This window comes from Artibeus jamaicensis, unplaced genomic scaffold (genome assembly GCF_021234435.1).
Source record: "Artibeus jamaicensis isolate MK-2021 breed Jamaican fruit bat unplaced genomic scaffold, CSHL_Jam_final contig_388, whole genome shotgun sequence".
NCBI classification, from domain to species: domain Eukaryota; kingdom Metazoa; phylum Chordata; class Mammalia; order Chiroptera; family Phyllostomidae; genus Artibeus; species Artibeus jamaicensis.
In genome coordinates this window covers 385,513-404,736 of record NW_026521813.1, presented here as the reverse complement: position 1 = coordinate 404,736, position 19,224 = coordinate 385,513, and the positions used below count along the sequence as shown (strand labels likewise).

Below are 19,224 nucleotides of genomic sequence, written 5' to 3'. Positions count from 1 at the left end.
AATTGCTTTAAATCTTTTCAATACCATACAAAATTAGTCTTCCGAGGAGCATATTTTTTCTGAAATCAGACTTATGCTGCTATTTGCTACATCAAAAATATTGAACTTGAGCCCCAGCTGGTGTGGCTCAGTGGACTGAGTGCCAGCCTGTGAACCAAGGGGTCACTGGTTTGATTCCTGGTCAGGGCACATGCCTGGGTTGCAGGCCAAGTCCCCAGTAGGGGGTGCATGAGAGGCAACCACACATTGATGTTTCTCTCCCTGTCTTTCTCCCTCCCTTCCCCTCTCTGAAAATAAATAAGTAAAATCTTTTAAAAATATTGAACTGGAATAGTCATGGGTAAATTTTTCTAACTCCAACAATAGCAATCTTTAGTTCCCTCTTCATGTTTCAACATTCTTCCCTTTGGTGAAAAGGATGAAAGGGTAGAGGCTTATATTTTCCTACCTTCTGTCAACCATTAAAACTAAACTTTGTCCCCATTCAATGGTCCCTATTCTGTGCCTTTCCTGATCATATTTTTATTTAACAGTTTATTTAAAAATAAACCTTTGTAAGGCTTTCCACAGACACTTTTTTTTTAACTACGTGATAAGAAGTTTATCTTGTGAGCTCAGACACTTAAATTCAAGCCTTTCCAGATCAGCTAAAGGTTACACAGAAGGCAATGGAAAGGTAATTCCACTTAGATGTCCTGTCTGTACTTGCATTTGACATAGAAGCCAAGTCCAAGTCACTCAAGTAATTATTTCTCACATGAGTGCTTCCACTAACAAATAAAATGTTGGTAAACTGTGTGTGTGGCTCTCCAACTAATTTTGCTCTCATAAGGAAAAATCCTTTCTTCACAGCTTTTTCTTTCTCTCTTAAGGATTTATGTTATTGGTTACATAACTGTAATGTTGAGAGTAATTCCAAACTTTAATACCACCTCTCCTTTTGAACATGCTGCTAAGAAATTGAAATTCAGCCTGTGTTCTCCACTTACATGTCTTTTCCTTATTTATTTAGAATTTTATCTTTAAATGTCATCGTAGACATGTTTTCTTAAATAGAAGCTCACCAGTATCATAAACAGATATCACTGACTAGGTTCATAAGTAATTTTGACCTCACAAGAAATAGTCTTTTCAAATTGGATAAATTTAGTTTCTGAAAGTAGTAACATAGCAATTGCCATCTCACTTCTCTCTGACAGCAATTCAGAGAGAACTTCAAATTTGGTCAGACCTCACTTTTGTAGATGACTTTGATGAATCTCTCAGTCACCTTATCTTTAAACTCATCAGAACTTTTGTGACAACTGCCAAACCAGTGTCCCTGGACTGAAAAGCAACAAAGGAGAAGATGGAGGTGCTGGGGAGCCTGGGAAGTACGATTCTCTGGCCGGGAAGGTAAGAAGGCAGGCGGAATGTTGGTGGGCCCATAGGTGACACACAGTGCCTTCTCTCAGATTTGTCCCTCTCCTGTCCTCTCTAGGGTGACACAGGGCCACGGGGCCCTCCAGGAAGCCCAGGCAGAGAGGGGCCAAAGGTGAGGAAGTCTCTCCTTCACTCTCCTTTGTGTGACCTCCAATTCAGTGTGAAAAAAGGAAACCCATTTTAATATACACTTCTTTTTGCAAAGATATTTTGAAAAATTGATATAGAGCCTTACAGATGTCATTTATTTGTTCCCTAATTCTGCCTGAATTACATGGCCCAAGTGTCTTGAGAAGAGATATTGTCATTGTTTCAAAAGATGATAAAATGATTGAGTACACTAGCTGAATCCACTGTCTTTTTAGGGGAGCAAAGGAGAACGAGGCTACCCTGGAGTACCTGGGGGGAAAGGTGATGAGGTAAGAGATTGTTCACTGATAAAATAGTCTTATTGATTCTCATTATATAAGTAAACAAAAGAAAGGTATCATTTTTTCTAGAGCTTTTGTTTAATGCTAACATAAATAAAACCAATGACTTAGGTAGGTATTTGCAAATGTTAGCATGTTTTAAATAATAATATGTTTAGGTTTATTATCAATGGTCTGGTCTTTAAGTCAAGGGAATTGAAGCATAAAGTCAATATATCAGTTACCATGTTTGTGTCTTCATGTAGCAGATGATAACTGCAGCTCTCTCAAAATAAAAAAAAAAAGCAAGGGGTTGGAGAAGGGGAGATTCACTGACAAATATTCCAAGGTTGCTGGTGGAATTGAAAGAATAGTTAACAACCAGCCCTAAAGATAAGACATCACTCTGGCTGGCGTGGCTCAGAGTGCCATCCTGCAAACCAAAGGGTCGCCAGTTCAGGTCCTAGTCAGGGCACATGCCTGGGTTGCAGGCCCAGTCCCCAGTAGGAGTGTGAGAGGCAACCACACATTGATGTTTCTCTCCCTCTCTTTCTCCCTCCCTTCCCTTCTCTAAAAATATATGAGTGAAATCTTTCAAAAATATTTTAAAAGATTGTTTTAAAGATCTTTAAAAACAGAAAAGAATAGCCCCCAAAACTCAGCAGGACTTCCCTGGGACTCTGTTATAACATGACTCAACTTCAATGACCTTGGTTTGTCATTGTCTCTGCTCAACTTTCAAACTCAGAAGAAAAAGATCTGATTGGCCCAGCTTAAATCAGCTGCCTACCCACAGACTAACATTCAAAGCCAAATGTGTTCCTGAGGGGATGGTATAATTTCTGCCTCCAGGCCATGGTGATGCTGAGGATGTCATTCTTTTCCTGCATAACTCACACTAACTCAGCAAAACCAATTAGGATGATGAATTGTTGTTGGTTAAACAGTTCTGATACTAATAATTCTTAATGAAAGGAAGTAAGCCGTCTGACATATATTAACCTTGATGTTAGTGCAGAAAATCATAACACTATGAAGTAAATCTAGTTTTTGAGTTGGAGTTATATTTGACATTATAAATTATTACCATGTGTTATTGTTTTTCATTAATATTGATTGTATCCCAGAAAACTAGAGATTGGCTCTGGAATTACCCTGAGTTAAAAATTAAAGAATAAAGACACGTAATATTTATTTTTATTTATAAATAAACCTGTAAAGGCATGTTATTTTCAAAATAAGTAAGAGTTATTATTGAGCTTTGGCTTCTTCACGCTCCATGCAAAGTTCCGCTGAAGTATGAGCACAGTATCTGACTCTTACAGTCTAGTATCTGTGAACTGCCTGGATTCAAGAGGCAGGCTTTAGAGGCAATTGAGAAGGTAATGACAAAAAGACCAGGAAATGATTGTAATTCAGGCTTTTAATAAATGACTCAAGTTAAATTTATTAGAAGGTAATTTGTATTGATTTAATAGGATATTTCATCCTTTTGGTGAACTGAAATCAATTGGTATCACTCCTCTACTATCTTCATGTGTTCTTTCTTAAGTGTACCTTATGGATTCTTTAACACAGAGTACACAAAATTTTTCACAGGGCTCTCATTACATAGGGAATCCCAGCAAGCTGAGAAGGAGATTCTCTTCAGTTGTTTCTTCACAAATTATATGAATAAACCTGAGGTAACATATTGGCTCAGCTGGACCATTTGAGGCATAATGTGGCAAAGCAACATTTGCCTCTCCAACAGATGGGAAAATCATCTTGTTACACTCATATACTATCTGAAATTATAATTTGTTGACTAAAGAGAATGAAGCCGATCAAGACTATATACATTTCTAACTGGCTAATACACTATACTATTTTAATACATACACAGTAACTATTCCTACCAAATCTCCAATACCTATTGTACTCATAGTAGAAGAGAAAAAGGGGGATACCCATCTCTTTGAGGACTTCTAATTATTACATCTTCAATTTAATCCATCTGGGAACTTAGAAGTGGTGCCTGTTGGTTTTTGGCTCTTAGAAAAGTGACATTATCCTCCGTCTTTGCAGATGTTGTTTCACAGCTTGAGGTGCCAACTAGTAAGCAGCTAATAGAACACACCTCTTCCAGAGTAAATTCTTGCTTGGAATGCAGGCCTAAGCTACAGTATTTCAGGATAATAATTTACAAATACGACATGACAATATTGTCAACAACAACTTATCACAATAAATAAATAAATATTTTTGGTAGCACCTGAGCAAGCACTTACGAAATCAAAATATCAGAGCAGGGAAAGAATTTAGTGGTCCCTGAATATCTATGCAATAAATTTTAATTTGTATTTTAGTTTGGCATTATATGCTAAATTGACTGTCCTGCACCTTACTGTGCATTTGTCTTCTTTAATGACTACCTTGTCCTCTAAAATTATCTGATTGCCCTTTAGGCCTCCCTAGTAACTTTTACCCTGACTACAAAATTTCAGCTTGTTCAGAAAGACTGCTGAGAATGATTTTAAAAATTTATGGACTGAGGTTTATTTTAAAGTTTAATGTGGTCATCAAAGGTTAGTGAATCCCAAGTTTATGAAGTTGACTACCTAACGACCTACTTAGCACCTCCACACTGATTCAGTCAGTGTTGAAACTAAAAAGAAAAGGAAGGAATGCATGTGTATGCATATGCATTTTGTACATGTACATACAGAGAGAGTTTTATGAAGATGTGGGTATTCTGAGGCAAGGCAGTTTGTGGTATAGTATTTGTAATCTCCAGGTATTTAGAAGAGCCGTTTCCAAAGAAACTTTGTTTTCCTTCCACTTATACACCTGCAAACAAGGGAATGGTCAGGGAGTGGAAAGTGCCGATACGCTATGCTAATGAACACTATTCATACACTTCCATGCACATGTGTGCACACACTCACACACAGCATTGCCAGTGCGGAGGACATCATCGAGGAGAAAGAGTATGTCCACATTCTTTCTTTCTTTGTGTGTTCCCATCACCATTCATCACTCCCATCCCCCCCACCTCCTCCCCGCCACCCCCCACAGCAGTCCCCACACAGCAGTTTTCTAATGATGGCAGAAGTGTGACTTCAAAGTGCGAGGTAGACCAATAGATTTGTTTTAACAAAATTAAAATATTGCCTTAATTTTCATAGCTTCACCTTTATTCAGCTCATAATCAACTCTGTGTGGCTGGAAGCTATTTTGAGATATGGGTCTATGGTGTTTTTGTCTCCGAATTTCCCCTTCTGTCTAACCTCCCATATTCAAGCGTGGAGCTGTGATGATTGCCTTGAAGGAGTATGCAGCAGAAGGGAAAGCAGAATTAGCCCACAAGTCCCCTTGGTTTTTGCATTCCCAAAGTGTAAGCCCATAGGAAAATGTGAAAGAGAAGTTAAAAGGAAGGGAGATCGTTGGCTGGTGTAGTTCAGTGGGTTGAATGTCCACCTGCAGTCTCAGGTTTAATTCCAAGTTGGGGCATGTGCCTGGCTTACAGACCAGGTCCCCAGTTGGGGCCATGAAAGAGGCAACCAATCCATGTTTCTCTCCCTTTCTTTGTTTCTCCCTAATTGTCTCTCTAGAAATATAAATAAGCTCCCTAATCTTCTCTCCAAAAAATAAATAAAATCTTTGAAGCAAATTTTTAAAAGAGAGAATAACATTTCCAGGCATAAACAACACGTCTCATTCTTTGACATGAGCACGCCTGATATTTTACCCAAGACTCTTATTACATGAGAAATTTCAGCATCTTCAAGGAGATTCTTTTCAGCACTTATTCACGTCATCCCACATGAAAATACCTGAACTAACATACAATCCCATTCAGCATTAGATAGACAGGCCTGTCAGAGCTTGGTCCTTGAACCCATTTATATAAAGAACCTTGATCTTATAGAATCTTTGTCCTGTAGAAACTTCACAAATAAAGGTGCAGTAATTTAACCAATGTCACCTCACCTAATATTTATTATGTGTATAAAAATACATATTGCATCATAGTAAAAAGTAAAGAAATTTTATTACAACAGTGAATGGTTTGGCAATATAAAAAGATCAGTCAGTAAAGACAATTAAATCCTGAAAGAGTGAAACCATTTAATCTACAAGTTCCTGCATTGTGTGGTTATCTAAAATAACAAAAGGGTACTTTTAAAAGTATATTTCTCTAATTTTAAAAGTCATCTAAGTTGATTATAGAAAATTTAAGAAATACACATAAGCACTAAAAAAAAGGGAGTTACTTCTATTTTCACACTCCAGGAAGAACTGTCGGTAATAGTGATATTACGGTCCACAACTCCTTCCCCACAATTCCAAAGCTCAAAAGCCTCTGAAAACCCTAGATGTGGCGGGGAGGGGGGGGGGGGGGGAATGGAAAGACAAAGGATTCTGATGCTGATGGAGGGAGTTTGGGGGGATGGAGGGGAGGGGGGGCAAGGGGGGGGGTGCTGTTTGGCTACATTTTTTCCAAGTTTCCAGCATCTTCATTTGGCAGCAAAACCTCTGAACTCACACAGAGATGGGCTATGTATTGCCCTCGGTGAGAACACTGTAAGTTTTGCTGCAGCAGTGTTTGTGTGCTTATTAGAAGATGCTACCTTGGACACAACTGGAAGTGTTACATAGCATGCAGTTTGAGCACTGTGTTACCTCTATTTTTTAAAAATCTGAAAATTCAGAACAACAAAACATGTCTGACACTAAAGTTTCCAGATGAATCATGGTAAACCTCTATAGCTTGTTCTCATCTTTTATTAAGTGCATTTATAATTTGGACGCTACTCTGTGTAGTATTTTGCAACTTTTTATTTTTCCATGTTATGCAATACTTTGCCTAGATATGATTTTAATAGTTGCCAAAATTTTGTTATGGATTGTATGTAACTTATTTAAGTAATATTCTGTTCTTAACATACTTGGTAAAGGAGCAAAATTAATTACCCAGGGAATCGGTTAATCTTGCCAATGCTTCCTTAATTATATAAATGCATCACCACCTCAAAGCCTATCCAGTATAATTAGCATTATTCCACAAATCCAAAAAGGTGAGGGAGGGGGTACCCATTCATTTTTATGCTTAAGCTATTAAAGATTTCCAAATTTAAATTCACCAGTGAGCCAAGTTCCTTCTTGTAATGAACTGGCCAGCTAAACTGAATCTTGTATCATAAAACACATTCTGTGTTTCCACTAGCAGAACGAAGCTTTCATGTAGCCATGTATTTCTTCGACGGCGTCCTGCCAGTCTGCAAGTTGCATTCCATGCTTTCACGGTGAGGGGCTCCCCATGATGCTATTGCTGATGTGTGGCTCTGTGAGTCAGAAAGGCCCCAAGAATCACCAAACACATTAAATTATGTTGGTTACAGATTCCATGTCACAGCGTTTAAGCTCACCATGCTTACTCTCTGAAAACTGGCATTTGTAATATGGCTTATATCGTGTTTTTTGATGAGCCAACATAGATGTTTAATTTTCAGTAGTCAAAATATTTGATTAACTGTGACTTATTTTTAATGATATAGTAGATTTTATGGTGGAAACTATCTCTTCTAGGGTCTTCAAGGAATTCCAGGTCTTCCAGGTGATCCAGGCCCAATGGGACCCCCTGTAAGTATTTGCTAAAACTATTCTGCTCAGAGTTCATGCCTGCTGGAAGGATGGACGAGAAACTAATGTTTCTCGTTGCTTTCGGCTCTCTGTGCTTCTGTATAGATTATACAGCTCTTGCCTAGAAAAATAGCAACCCCCATCTCAGATTTTCATTTAGGATTACCTGAGTTTTCTCAAGGCTGTGGAGATTTGCCATCAGAATTCTGCCAGACCGGAAATCAGTCTGTGGCGAAGCTAGTCTATTTAAATAGAAGTTGTGTAGAAAAGAACATTCCATTTGTAGTTGTACTTTTTTAGCATTTACCTTTGGCAGAGATGTTCATGCCATCACACCTTTACATTCTTAAGCACCATAAACTAAGACTTGATTTTCTGTAGGGAAAAATAATGGGTCAAGGATCATCAGCTTCCATTTATTTTTATTCTTTTTTATGGATTAAAATGACCTCTACTTTGCTCAGCACCTTTCTTCACTGCACCTCAGACACAGCATCGCGGCCTCTGTGTCTTCGGTCATACTGTTTTCCTAAAACAGAATGTCTTTTCTTTTTCCACCTGTTAAATTCAGTCTCTCACAAAGTAAAGCTCAAGTCTAATGTTGCCAGTTAAAATGCAGGACATGCGGTTACATTTGAATTTCATATGAACAATTTTTTTAGAATGTTTGTCCCAATTATTGTATTTTTATCTGCTAAATATAGCAAACCCACTCACGTCTTAACTTCTCCAACTCTTCCTGTCTGAGAGTCTCTATGCAAATGGTGTTTACCACGCAAGCAGGAATGTAGTCACATTCCTTAAATGGTTTGAACCATAGATTAGCCATAAATAAAATGTTATCATTTATGCCTTTACCACAGTTATCTAGAGCAAACCTGGCTTCAAATTGCAGACTAAAATTAAAAGTTAAGAGAAAGAGTTGTGAAAAAAGCCATGAAAATTATACCTAACTCTATTCTCACAAAAATAATTAGAATTAAATTTTATTTTCCATGGTAAAACACAGATCGCATGACTCAGTATGCACACTGCTAAGTCTGCTCATCTTGAAGTGTGTAAAATGTTGATCACTACCAAAATTATAGCTCGTTTAGGAAGGCATAATGTTATGTAAATTGCCATTTAAACAGCAAGGCTAAATTCCTAAATGTATCAAAAGGTTCCAATTAAGGTCATTAAATGTGGTTGGTCAAGGTGAAAAGCAACCACAAATACAAATTTTACCCTGGCAAGAGCTTATCAGCAGGATACAGCTGCTGTATCAGTCTGCAGAAATGCAAGCTTGTAGGGCTGATTTAATTAGAATTAAATGACCTTCAAAATGTATTGGTTTTAGACCAACTTTCAATACCCTTTGTCCACCAAGTTGCTTAGTTGTTTTTGTAACAAACTGAGTTTTGTGTTTTACAGGGCTTATTGGGAAGAACTGGACATCCTGGTCCCTCGGGAGCAAAGGGTGACAAGGTACAGAGGAAAAGCCTCAGGGTTTTAATTGGGGCCTGGGGTCAGGGCAGGGTGAGACCATTTATAGACAAATCGGTCTCATCCAGCAAAGCCTGAGAGTAGAATGATGTCAGGGAATAGCTTCTCCCATAGTGGGCATAGTTCCAAAAATAGGTCTGAAGGAATACAGGAAATACGTTCTGGAGGAAAGGATGAACAGGACACTGGTGTTGTGCAGCAGAAGTCCAAGCTGAACCCAGGTCCTGGGCATGCAGCTTTGCGGAAGGATGGCGCGAGGAAGACCCCCCGAGGAGGTGTGGGTAAGGTGGTCCATGTCGGGAGTTGCAGCCACAGGTGCCCAAGCTTCAGGGGGTAGGCTGGTCGTCAGGACCAGAATTCCAATAACTGGAGGGCTTGCTGAGAAAACCTGGAAGTTCTGTTGTTTGAGGGAAATTGAGGAAGCGGGACAACTTGTTTCGCTGCATTCTCTGATCTCACAAAGAGGTTGCTGTGGTTGGAAGGAGGGGCAGCAATGCAGGAGACAGAAAGAAGACCACGGGGCTTCATAGGCTTACCTGGTTTAGGATCTAAGCTGACCCCACAGTATGAATTCAAACAGAGCCAGCAAATGAGTGAAATAGGACTAGCTATTCAGATTAGGGAAGAATCAAAAGTCCACGAGGCACACAAGTGGCTTCTACCCCGAAACGACCAAAATGGGGCAAAATGGCATGAAGAAACAAAGGAATCCCAAGGAATTTGAAAGGAAACAATGTGCTTATTCTAGATAGTCTCAAGGCACACTTGTCTGACAGTTCTCCGAGGGGCTTGCCCAGCCCACCGGCTTTGTTCTCTATGGGAATTATTCAGTCAGAGTTGCCTTTTGAAGTTGATGGGAATTCCACACTGAGATGAGCTTTGGGGCATAATCAAGAATGAAAATATGACTTTTACTTGTGCCAGAAAAAGTCTTTTCAATAGGCACACATTTTTCCTTGTTTGTTGTCCTCTCCTCCTTCATGAGAATGATGACATAATCCTTTGAAGGACACTGCCGGCAGTCAGCAGAGTGTGGCGTGCCTTAGAGCGACAGCCACCAACCATCAAAGCAGTTTGCAAAAAGACACAGTACACGCATTGTTGCCCATTCTCAGTCAGGTACATCACAAGGAAAACCTGATGGTTTATTTTTATTAATAAATACACAAACAAAAAGTTTTTAAGATACTGTCTTTTAAAAATGGGGAGATTGGAATGAAATCCTTCCTTAAATTAATGGAAATGGACTGAAATCCCTCAAAAATCTTAGGCATGGTAAGTAGGAATTTTACTCTCTCTGAATTCCTTTTTAATTAACCATTTCTTGCCATTGCTCCTCATATTGAGAGACTTAAAGTATTCAAAAGGAAAAGTTATAGGAATAACTTAATAAGGGCACCAAAGTCACTACACTGCCTCTGTTTATCGGGGACCAATAAGCATTCTGTGTTATATAAAAATAAAAGTGAAATCCATTTTTCAAGTTTCAACTTGAGTTCATTTTTCACAGATTCCATTTTTAGTCTGCTTCTGCTGTAAGCAGAATGTCTGAAGCTGCTTAAATTTCGTAGAACACTTTCCTTAAACAGTGTTGAAGCCTGGTTTCCTCTGTTCAGTGGGACAGGCCTAACTTGGTTATGAAGTCTAATATTAACCTCAGAAGTGAAAGAAATTTCTCTTCCTGCAGACACAAACCAGGGTGTGATTTTCTACTTTGGTCAAATTGTGCGTATGACCCCTCTGATTCCCAAAAGATAAGGTGTGGAGGTGAGGTTAAAGTGAGGGCCGACCCAAAGAGCCACGTATCAGAGCCTGTCCCCCGCTTGCAGGAGATGCACCTGCACCCCCACAGGGAAAAGCTCCCCCTTCTGCACTGGACGTCCAGGCCACAGTCCTCTGGGTTTCCGGCTCTGTCTTAAAATAAACCGCACACCTGGGGCACCCACAGCAAGAATTTGAATGGGGGAAAAGGCATTTAGCTTTTTTCTGGTCTAGAGCTCTGTTTCCCCAGGTCAAGAGAGAGGCCAAGCTGAGCAAGATTTTGCAAGGCCTGAACAAAATGACAACCCATGTTGATTTCAGAGTACAGCTCTCAGACAAAGTAAAAACCGGTTCATAAACCTGGGGTAGAACTGTCTAAATAATTGATTTGTGGTCTAACTATCCCTTGCAGGGCAGTGAGGGGCCTCCTGGGAGACCTGGACCACCGGGACCACCTGTGAGTTGTTTCCGATTTAAATCTTGAATTCATGTGTGTCTACTTAAGATGTCTATATCTCAGAGGTCAGACTACATTTAGATGTGCTCAAGGATAAAAAGCTGTCTGAGTTTTGTGTATAAATATAAATGTTAGTCAGTATTTTTCCTGATTTTTCAGGAAAAGGCTTTGGGGAGACCTGATTTTTCCCCTTAGCTCCACCACGGTGTCAGATTTGCGTACTGCAGGCCTGTTACAGAACAGATGCACCAGGCCAGACTCCAGAGGATGGTATACTAATACCGTCCAGACCACCTACTGAGCCCAATGGTCCATCGCCAATTGGAAAGACATCTCTCAATGCCAGATACTTGTGAAAAGGAAAGGAAATGTTTATTTAATGCTATACAGACTTAACATAGTAACCTAACGTCTTCATTAAAATATCAAAGTCCTTTAGGATATCCACCTATATACACAGCGCTCCCTTCTCCCCCTGCCCTAATTCAGGACACCATAACTCAGGAAAAGAGCACACGTCCATTTTTCCAGGCCGCTGGCACCATCAGCTATGTTGCCATCCAGGCAGGATCTCCAATTAATCCAAAGTCATGTGGCACCTTCCCACAGGCCACTGGCAAGAGTTCTTTGTACCCATTTTTCCAAGCAAAGTCTCCCCAGCTTCCCAGGCCACGTGGCCAAAGGGAGCACCCCAAAACCGCATGGACCTCTTCTACCAAAGCTGCAGAGGTCTGCACTCCACCAAAAGCAAGTGGCTTTCTTCTTCACCTGGCTGCAGGGGTCCCCACTCTGGCAAAGCCGTGTGGTTCTCTCCTTCACTGGGCCAAGAGGAGGTCCTCACTCTGCCAAAACCATGTGGCTCTCCCTCAATGGCTGCCATGTCTGGGTTTAAATCCCTGCACCAATCTTGCTCTGTACCCCTATTTATGAATCCTTCCACAATCAGTTGCACCTGCCAACATTCCTGTATTATTCCAAGTTTACTGGGCTGCCATCATGAGTCTGGGCAGGTATTGCCCATGTTATGGAGCCAATCTTCTCCAAGCTCCTACTAACTCAAGGGACCTGCCCCCCAGTTACATCTTGGGGGGAAGTGACTTCCAAGCCTGGCCACAGCCATTTAACATATCAAAGTGACCTGCCAAAGGCTATAGATATATTAAATGGTCATGCCATGGATTAGCCGCAAGGCTGTGGCTGTACAAAATAGCCCTGCATATTCCTGCTCCATGTGTCCCTTCCCCCAACTCACACCTGTGGAGGAAGGGGTGAGGACATCTTATATGTTTCCCCAATATTCTTATACACCTTCAGTTCTGGACCCCATTCCAAATCCCTTTTTGGGGCCCCCCTCTTGGCTGCACCTGTATCAGGCCTTTTGACTATAAACTCAGGAGACCTGGGTATGTGTCCAGATGATCCACTTCCTACTTAGGGGGCCTGGGAAACTCATTATAAACCTCAGTGAGCCTCAGTCGCAAAAAATAGATAGGCTTTAAAAAAATTCCTTCCAGCAATGTAAGTTGGTACAAAATCTGGTATTGTGCTGTGTGTATTCATTACCGTCCATGATGTCTGAGACGCAAGGAAATTCTATTTATATAGCACCTAGTGAATAAAATGTACAAGAGCCATCGATGTTTTTATGCTCTTGATTGAGACAGATGTGCACTTTGTCAGGGAGGCCGTGGGAAGAAGAGGGGCCTCTCTCTGTAGCAAGTCTGCCCTCATGTGGGGCCACGCTCAAATCGCAGCTGAGCTTTGGGCCAGGCCAAAGGAGCCGCACTCAGTGGAGAAGGGGCAGGATTCCTCTGTGACTTTATGAAGACCACAAAGATATGTTAATACTCTTGGTGCCAATGCAGCCTTTGCACACATAAATAAAGGGATTTGCACTCAGTGTTCCTAAATCTGGCCTTCATTTTGTTTACTTACCTTCTCCCTGACAAGGAAACAAGGCAGAAAGCATTTGGGACTCAAATCCTAAAATGCACTCCCTCCCTAGTGGAATGAACAGCAGAAATATAGCCTGAAATCATGAAAGGCACCTGTACTTTACTAATTCAGGGGGAAGAGGAAGCTTACGAAATCTCCTCTTCCCCCTGAGTTCCCAAAACTTTTTATTCTTAGAGGTAGATTAATGTTGTCTTTTGGGGGGAAACCTCTACTCCTTTGTCGGGGGAGGGGGATCTCCATCAAAATTACCCTTCACCTTTCCAGGACTTAGCAAGCTAACATGTCGTAGACATTCAGCAGTCGTCAAATGGACGAGTGACATAATAAAGGACTAAATGAACCAAGTGTGTGTCCTCCACCACTAGTGTTCTGAAGATGAGTGTGAGTCGTGCTCACTGCACGCCACTGACCACAACTGTCCTAACACAGTGAAATGATGGTTCCTTCAACTTGGCACCTGAAACGAGGAAATTGCAAATCTACATTTGCAGATTACTGATTGTTGGAAACTTTCTTTAAAAATGATAAAAGATCCTGAAATTTTCATATGCCAAAACGTGCAATCTGGAATTAGTTTTTTTTAAGTGGTAGTCACTCTGGGACTCTCCATTCCCCGGCCGATTTTATCAGGAAGTTCTTGTTCCCCGTTGTTCTAAAGAATATGTTTTTGTGGCAATGTCCACTCAAGGTTGTGAGTAGCATCATCTCTCCCATTTAACCTTAATTTTCTGTGTCGTATGGAAAGACCGTGGAAAAAAATTACTTTTCAGCAGCCAAATTGTTCCCTGTTCACATCTTCATCAGCAGTACTGCGTTATAGCCTGCAGGTCAGCAGGCTGTAAACAGTTAGCATAAATTGGCAATTCAGAAACTGAATTTTAATACACAAATAATATTTTCCTCTGAATGCATTAGTGTCTCATCTGTCGACCCGAAACATTAATCACACCCCCGCTCCCCATGTCTGTGTGCTCCAGGTGCAGGTCACACTCCTCATTCTTTCCTCTATGTTTGCTTTTGAAAAGCCAAAAGGAAAAATGTTGTATTCTTTTACTTATAGTGTTAAACTCACTTTCTAAAATAGAATAGGAAAAATATCTTTTTGTGAAAAGATATAAGGTAGAAACACCATTAACTTAAAAGAATAATTCTGTATCTCATTTCTTTCCTAAGGGTGTCCCATTCACTGAAGGAAATGGAATGGGCAGTTTGTATAAAATCCAGGTATTTACTTTTATAATTATATGAAGTAATTTTTCAGTTAGGATTAATATAATTCTTGTCCTCTTTTTCTTTTTCTTTTTAGAAGGGCAGTGTGAATGTTCCCAATTATCCAGGGCCCCCTGGTCCTCCTGTGAGTACGACTGTTTATCACCAAGCTGACTAACCACAATTAAAACGAAACAAACAAAACTCCTAAGTTCACACACATACACACACACACACACAAATATAGAACCAAAATTTTATGCCAGAGGAAATAATGAAGCCAATTATAGTAAAATTGAGACAATGTACACAGCCAAAACAATGAAAATAGCATTATACATAGTTGTGTCACTGTTTGTTTGAAAAATCCAAGATTAATAAGATACAATAAAAAAGAAAGAAAGAAAGAAAATCTAAGAACTAAATCAGTTCCCAAGCAATCACTGCCATGGCAGTTCCTTCAAGTTATATTTCTTCATCTTATTCTTCAAATCTAAACTAGCAAAACAAAACTTGCAAATATTTTTATGTGTGTTAAAGTAAATTGGGCAAAAATTCTTTGTATCCTATAATTTTGCTTCAGTCATTATTTTTTAAATGACTTCCCTTTTTTTCTCGTAGGGCCCAAAAGGTGATCCTGGACCAGTGGTAAGTATATTCACGTGTTTTGTGTCAACTAGCAATCAGGTCCTTATTAAAGTGTGGGAGAAGAGCTTCCAGCAGAGACGCCCTGCCTTCCTAGGTGTTCCACAGGTCGGCCACTGAAGAAATGCCAGCAGCGTGCTGCTGTTCCTGATGCATCTGTCCTGATGTAGCCACTGCCCTTGACGTTTGTCTCTTTCATCAGTGTGTTTTAAAGTCACCCTGTGATGGAGGAAGGCACATATAAAGCTCCTGATAAATGGGACACTTTCTCCTGATAGAACAATTTTGGTGATTGATTTTATGTTAAGTAGACTGGGGAAGAGAAATACTTACTGGAAAGAAATTCCTTAACATATCTGCCGTCTTCACGACCAAAAGGGAAGAGGCTGTTTACTTGCTTTGAACACGAGGCAGTTACCCTGTGGGTGTGGTGAGCATCCTTGACCCCGCTGGTCGGCAGTCCTGTGTCGGGAGGTTAGCGCCAGTCCCTGAGAGCTCATGTCCCCCACTGCTGCTGGAAGGCTGGTAACTGTTCTCAAGCATCCTTCCCAGCCGTGGGGCATCCTTGTGAAAGTTCTGCTGAAAGCGCTAAGGAATAAGTCCCCCCTATTCCTGGGCACTTTTCTTTGCCGTGCCCTTTTTAAGCATATGTCCATCTTTTATATTTCATTTGTATGTCCTTTAACTTCAAAGTCTATACCTGAAACTCACATGTACCTGAAACTGAACAAATAAACTTTCAAGCCACTTTACACTGTCATGTGAAAAAAACTTAAGGCCCTTTCTTCACAGTACAGTTTGGTAAAACTAGATGAATAAATTTTAAATGAGCAAAAGAACTAACCATAAAAAGTAATATATTCCATCTAAATGTATTTCCAAATGAGATGAATTAAAGAGCTTACTTTTGTTATGGGGCACTGCATATCAGAAGCCAATTCATTTTGCCCTAAAACCGAGATTTTGACCAGTTAGTAGCATTTTTCAAACCCCAAATAGGTCATCGAGAAGCTTCCTTTGTTTTGCTACTCATTCTGCCCTTGCTTTATCTGTAACTTTTTCATGCATTCACCAACTGTATCTTCATTCTAATTTTGACTTCTTTCATCTTGTTGATAAACATCTCCCCCCAGTCTTTTTCCTCATCCTCACATACACAGAGCATCCCCTCTGAACCATCAAGGGGCACCTAGACTTCTCACTAGCTTTTCTAGAACATTGAAGCTTTATCATTAACAACTGTAGGTTAAAGCAAGAAAAACTTTTAAAGATTTTATTTTTTAATTTATTTTTAGAGACAGGTGAAGGGAAGGAGGGAGAGATAGGGGGAGGGAAGCATCAATGTCTGGTTGCCATTTGCACACTGGCTACTGGGGACCTGGCCCACAACCCAGGCATGTGCCCTGACTGGGAATCCAACAGGTGACCCTTTGGCTCCCAGACCAGTACTCAGTCCACTGAGCCACACCAGCCAGAGCAGAAAACCTTTTTAAAAAAGCATTATAATAAAAAGAAAGTAAAGAAAGTGGTGTAAGTGCTATCAATTTTTCATTTAACCCAAGTATTTTGGTGGGGAAAACAATTATCTGTTGCCTAGCCTGTGTAAAGTTGTAGTCTATATTTATGAGACCATTGCTTAAAAAGCATAAATTGTATAAATACATTAATAAAGTCTATGTTTTGTTTCGAAACAGCATTATAATAGAAGAGAAATTATAATTCACTTGGATTGAAAAGGGGATGGCAACAAAAATCTATTCTTTTTGAGTGGAATTTAAAGACATTAAGCTTCAAATTTCCTAGCTGCAACAAAGGATAAAGAATAAAAAATAGTTAAAGGATGTCCTTTGCTTCGTTTTTTAGATTTTATTTATTTTTAGAGAGAGGGAAAAGAAGGGAGAAGGAGATGGAGAGGAACATCAATGTACGAGACAAACATTGAGTAGTTGCCTCTCACACAGCCACAGCCGCCCACAACCCAGGCATGTGCCCTGACCCGTCGTGGAACTGCCGACCTTTCAGTTCTTGGGCCGGCTCTCCATCCCCTGAGCCACACCAGCCAGGACCAATGTTCCTTGCTTTTAAAGACGTGAATTAAGTGCATGAAGCACAAAAAACAGAGTGTGGAATCATGAAATTAAATCCTGTGTAAACCTCAGGTTATTTGAGATAAAACTTGGAAAGTACTCTTTTGGACTCTGTGTCAGCACCACTATGCAACATCATTTCCCACGGGCTGCCCGGCATGGAGAAATAATATCTTATGCCAGAGAAATAAGGTAGGAATGGCAGGGCTTTAGGTCACAGAGTAGGTAATGGAAAGTCAGGTTCAGGAGGGTCGAGGTAGATTTACTCTCGAAGCGTCCCCAAGATGACACTAGATCACCTGTTTCTGGTCTGCTCCGTAAACCTTTTCAGATGAAAATTGCCCTTCATTGAATTAATTACTGCTGAGGTGCTGCATTTCATTTCTTTGGTGTACAATTTATATGTGGCTTTCAATTAAATATTTCAGTATTAGCTACTTTCAAACAAATAGTGATTGATTGGCTACACACCTTCCTGTGCCCTGATAATTGTTGGGAATGTAAACAAAGACAACCAAGGAGCTTATTTCCTCTGTCAATAACCCAAGGACTCTTTTACAGAGCTTTATGCAGGATAGAATTTGAATATCTTTTTTTCAAATTGGCAAGTTACATATTAGTGGACATTTGAAAAGATTTCTGAAGTGTAAAATTATCAACGAGTCTGTTTCTGTTTTGATGGTTGCCAGAGGGCAGTGGGGCCTGAGACTAAGTGACAAAGAAGGGACTGAGACGCACACGTTGGTAGTTACAAGATAGTCACGGGGATGTGTGGTAGTTACAAGATAGTCAGCATATGAAATGCAGTCAATAATATTGTAATAATTGTGCATGGTGCCAGGTGGGTACTTGAATTATCATGGTGATCACTCGGTAAATCATATAATTGTTTAACCACTATGCTGTACACCTGAAACTAATATAATATTGAACATCAATTATAATTGAAAAACACTTTAATTGAAAAAATATCAGTCATATGCTACCCACTTATCTCTCTTGATTTAAACATGTGAATGTTTATTTGCCCAAAGCCACTTCCTTCACTCTGAGCTTTCTAAATGTGCTCCTTGAGGCTGTGTCATCTCTAGTTGGCCTGAGGTCACAACCCCAGCATATGTAAGACACTTTTTAATGGAAGTGCTCACCCATCTCCTCTCAGTGACACATCAGCTGGATCAATAACTTTTAAAATTCACTGGAGACACCACTCCTGGGGTCATCCTCTGAGGCGTTGCCAGGCCTGTCCAGCTGCAGAGAAGACTGGAGGATGGTAAACTTGGCTGTGAGGGCTCCATCTTTATCTGCTCCGAAAGAGTTTAGTCTCATCCTCTGTTAATCTGGCAGCCCCAGGTACCGCACAGACTGGCAGGCATATTTGAGACACAGCCTTTCTTTCCAATTTTTATTGCAATTAGAGTTATCACTGACTAGAGGGATTCATTCTGATTAGATTCTTAATCAGAATAAAAACAATTAATCAAAAAACAGACTCATACTTCTCTAGGGAATAGCTTTATTTGCAAACTATTTTCAAACACCAAATGCAAGAATACAAATTCTTGAAAACAGAGCATACAATTTACATCCTAGATTACCAGTCAATGTTTGAGGGGTTTTTTTAGGCAAAAATATATTTTTGCTTTTGAAACCAATGCTTAAAATCCTTTTGATCATTGCTCCTGAGCTTCTTACATTTGTGTTTAACAGGGAGAACCTGGAGCCATGGGTTTGCCAGGACTAGAGGGATTTCCAGGTATAAAGGTAAGTACAGGGATTAGAAATGTGTCACTGATTCAACATTCAAACACGTTTACTGCACACCAAGAACTGTTTTAGGTTTGGGAATACATGAGGAACAGAACAGACAAAACTCTCTGCCCTCAGGGAATGTATATTTGAAGACGGGGATACAGAAACCAAACAAGCAAGCACTCACTGTGGGTGGGTGCTCAGGGGAAGAAAAAGTAGAGCAGGTTCAAGTGGACAAGGGGTGCTGAAGGGAGCATGGTAATTTTTAAACAAGGTGATCTGGGAAGGCAAGAGCTGATCAAAGACTTGAGAGACATGAGAGGGAGCTAGCCACGCCTTCCTCAAGTCTTTAGAAGGAATATTCCAGACAAGATTAATAAGTTCTGGAGATCTGAAGTATCATATGGTGACAATA

At 40.2% G+C, this 19,224-nt stretch overlaps 1 protein-coding gene across 1 annotated transcript in view; it reads left to right on the top strand.

Moving 5' to 3' along the window:
• The window catches only part of COL19A1 (collagen type XIX alpha 1 chain), a 348,702-nt gene that overhangs the window by 294,032 nt on the left and 35,446 nt on the right, over positions 1 to 19,224 (top strand). Inside the window, exons 32-41 of the mRNA XM_053665015.1 lie at positions 1,291 to 1,395; positions 1,481 to 1,534; positions 1,788 to 1,841; positions 7,404 to 7,457; positions 8,871 to 8,924; positions 11,116 to 11,160; positions 14,290 to 14,340; positions 14,423 to 14,470; positions 14,947 to 14,973; positions 18,768 to 18,821. Coding sequence (XP_053520990.1) covers positions 1,291 to 1,395; positions 1,481 to 1,534; positions 1,788 to 1,841; positions 7,404 to 7,457; positions 8,871 to 8,924; positions 11,116 to 11,160; positions 14,290 to 14,340; positions 14,423 to 14,470; positions 14,947 to 14,973; positions 18,768 to 18,821 — 546 coding nt within the window. The remainder of the gene's footprint in view (positions 1 to 1,290; positions 1,396 to 1,480; positions 1,535 to 1,787; positions 1,842 to 7,403; positions 7,458 to 8,870; positions 8,925 to 11,115; positions 11,161 to 14,289; positions 14,341 to 14,422; positions 14,471 to 14,946; positions 14,974 to 18,767; positions 18,822 to 19,224) is intronic.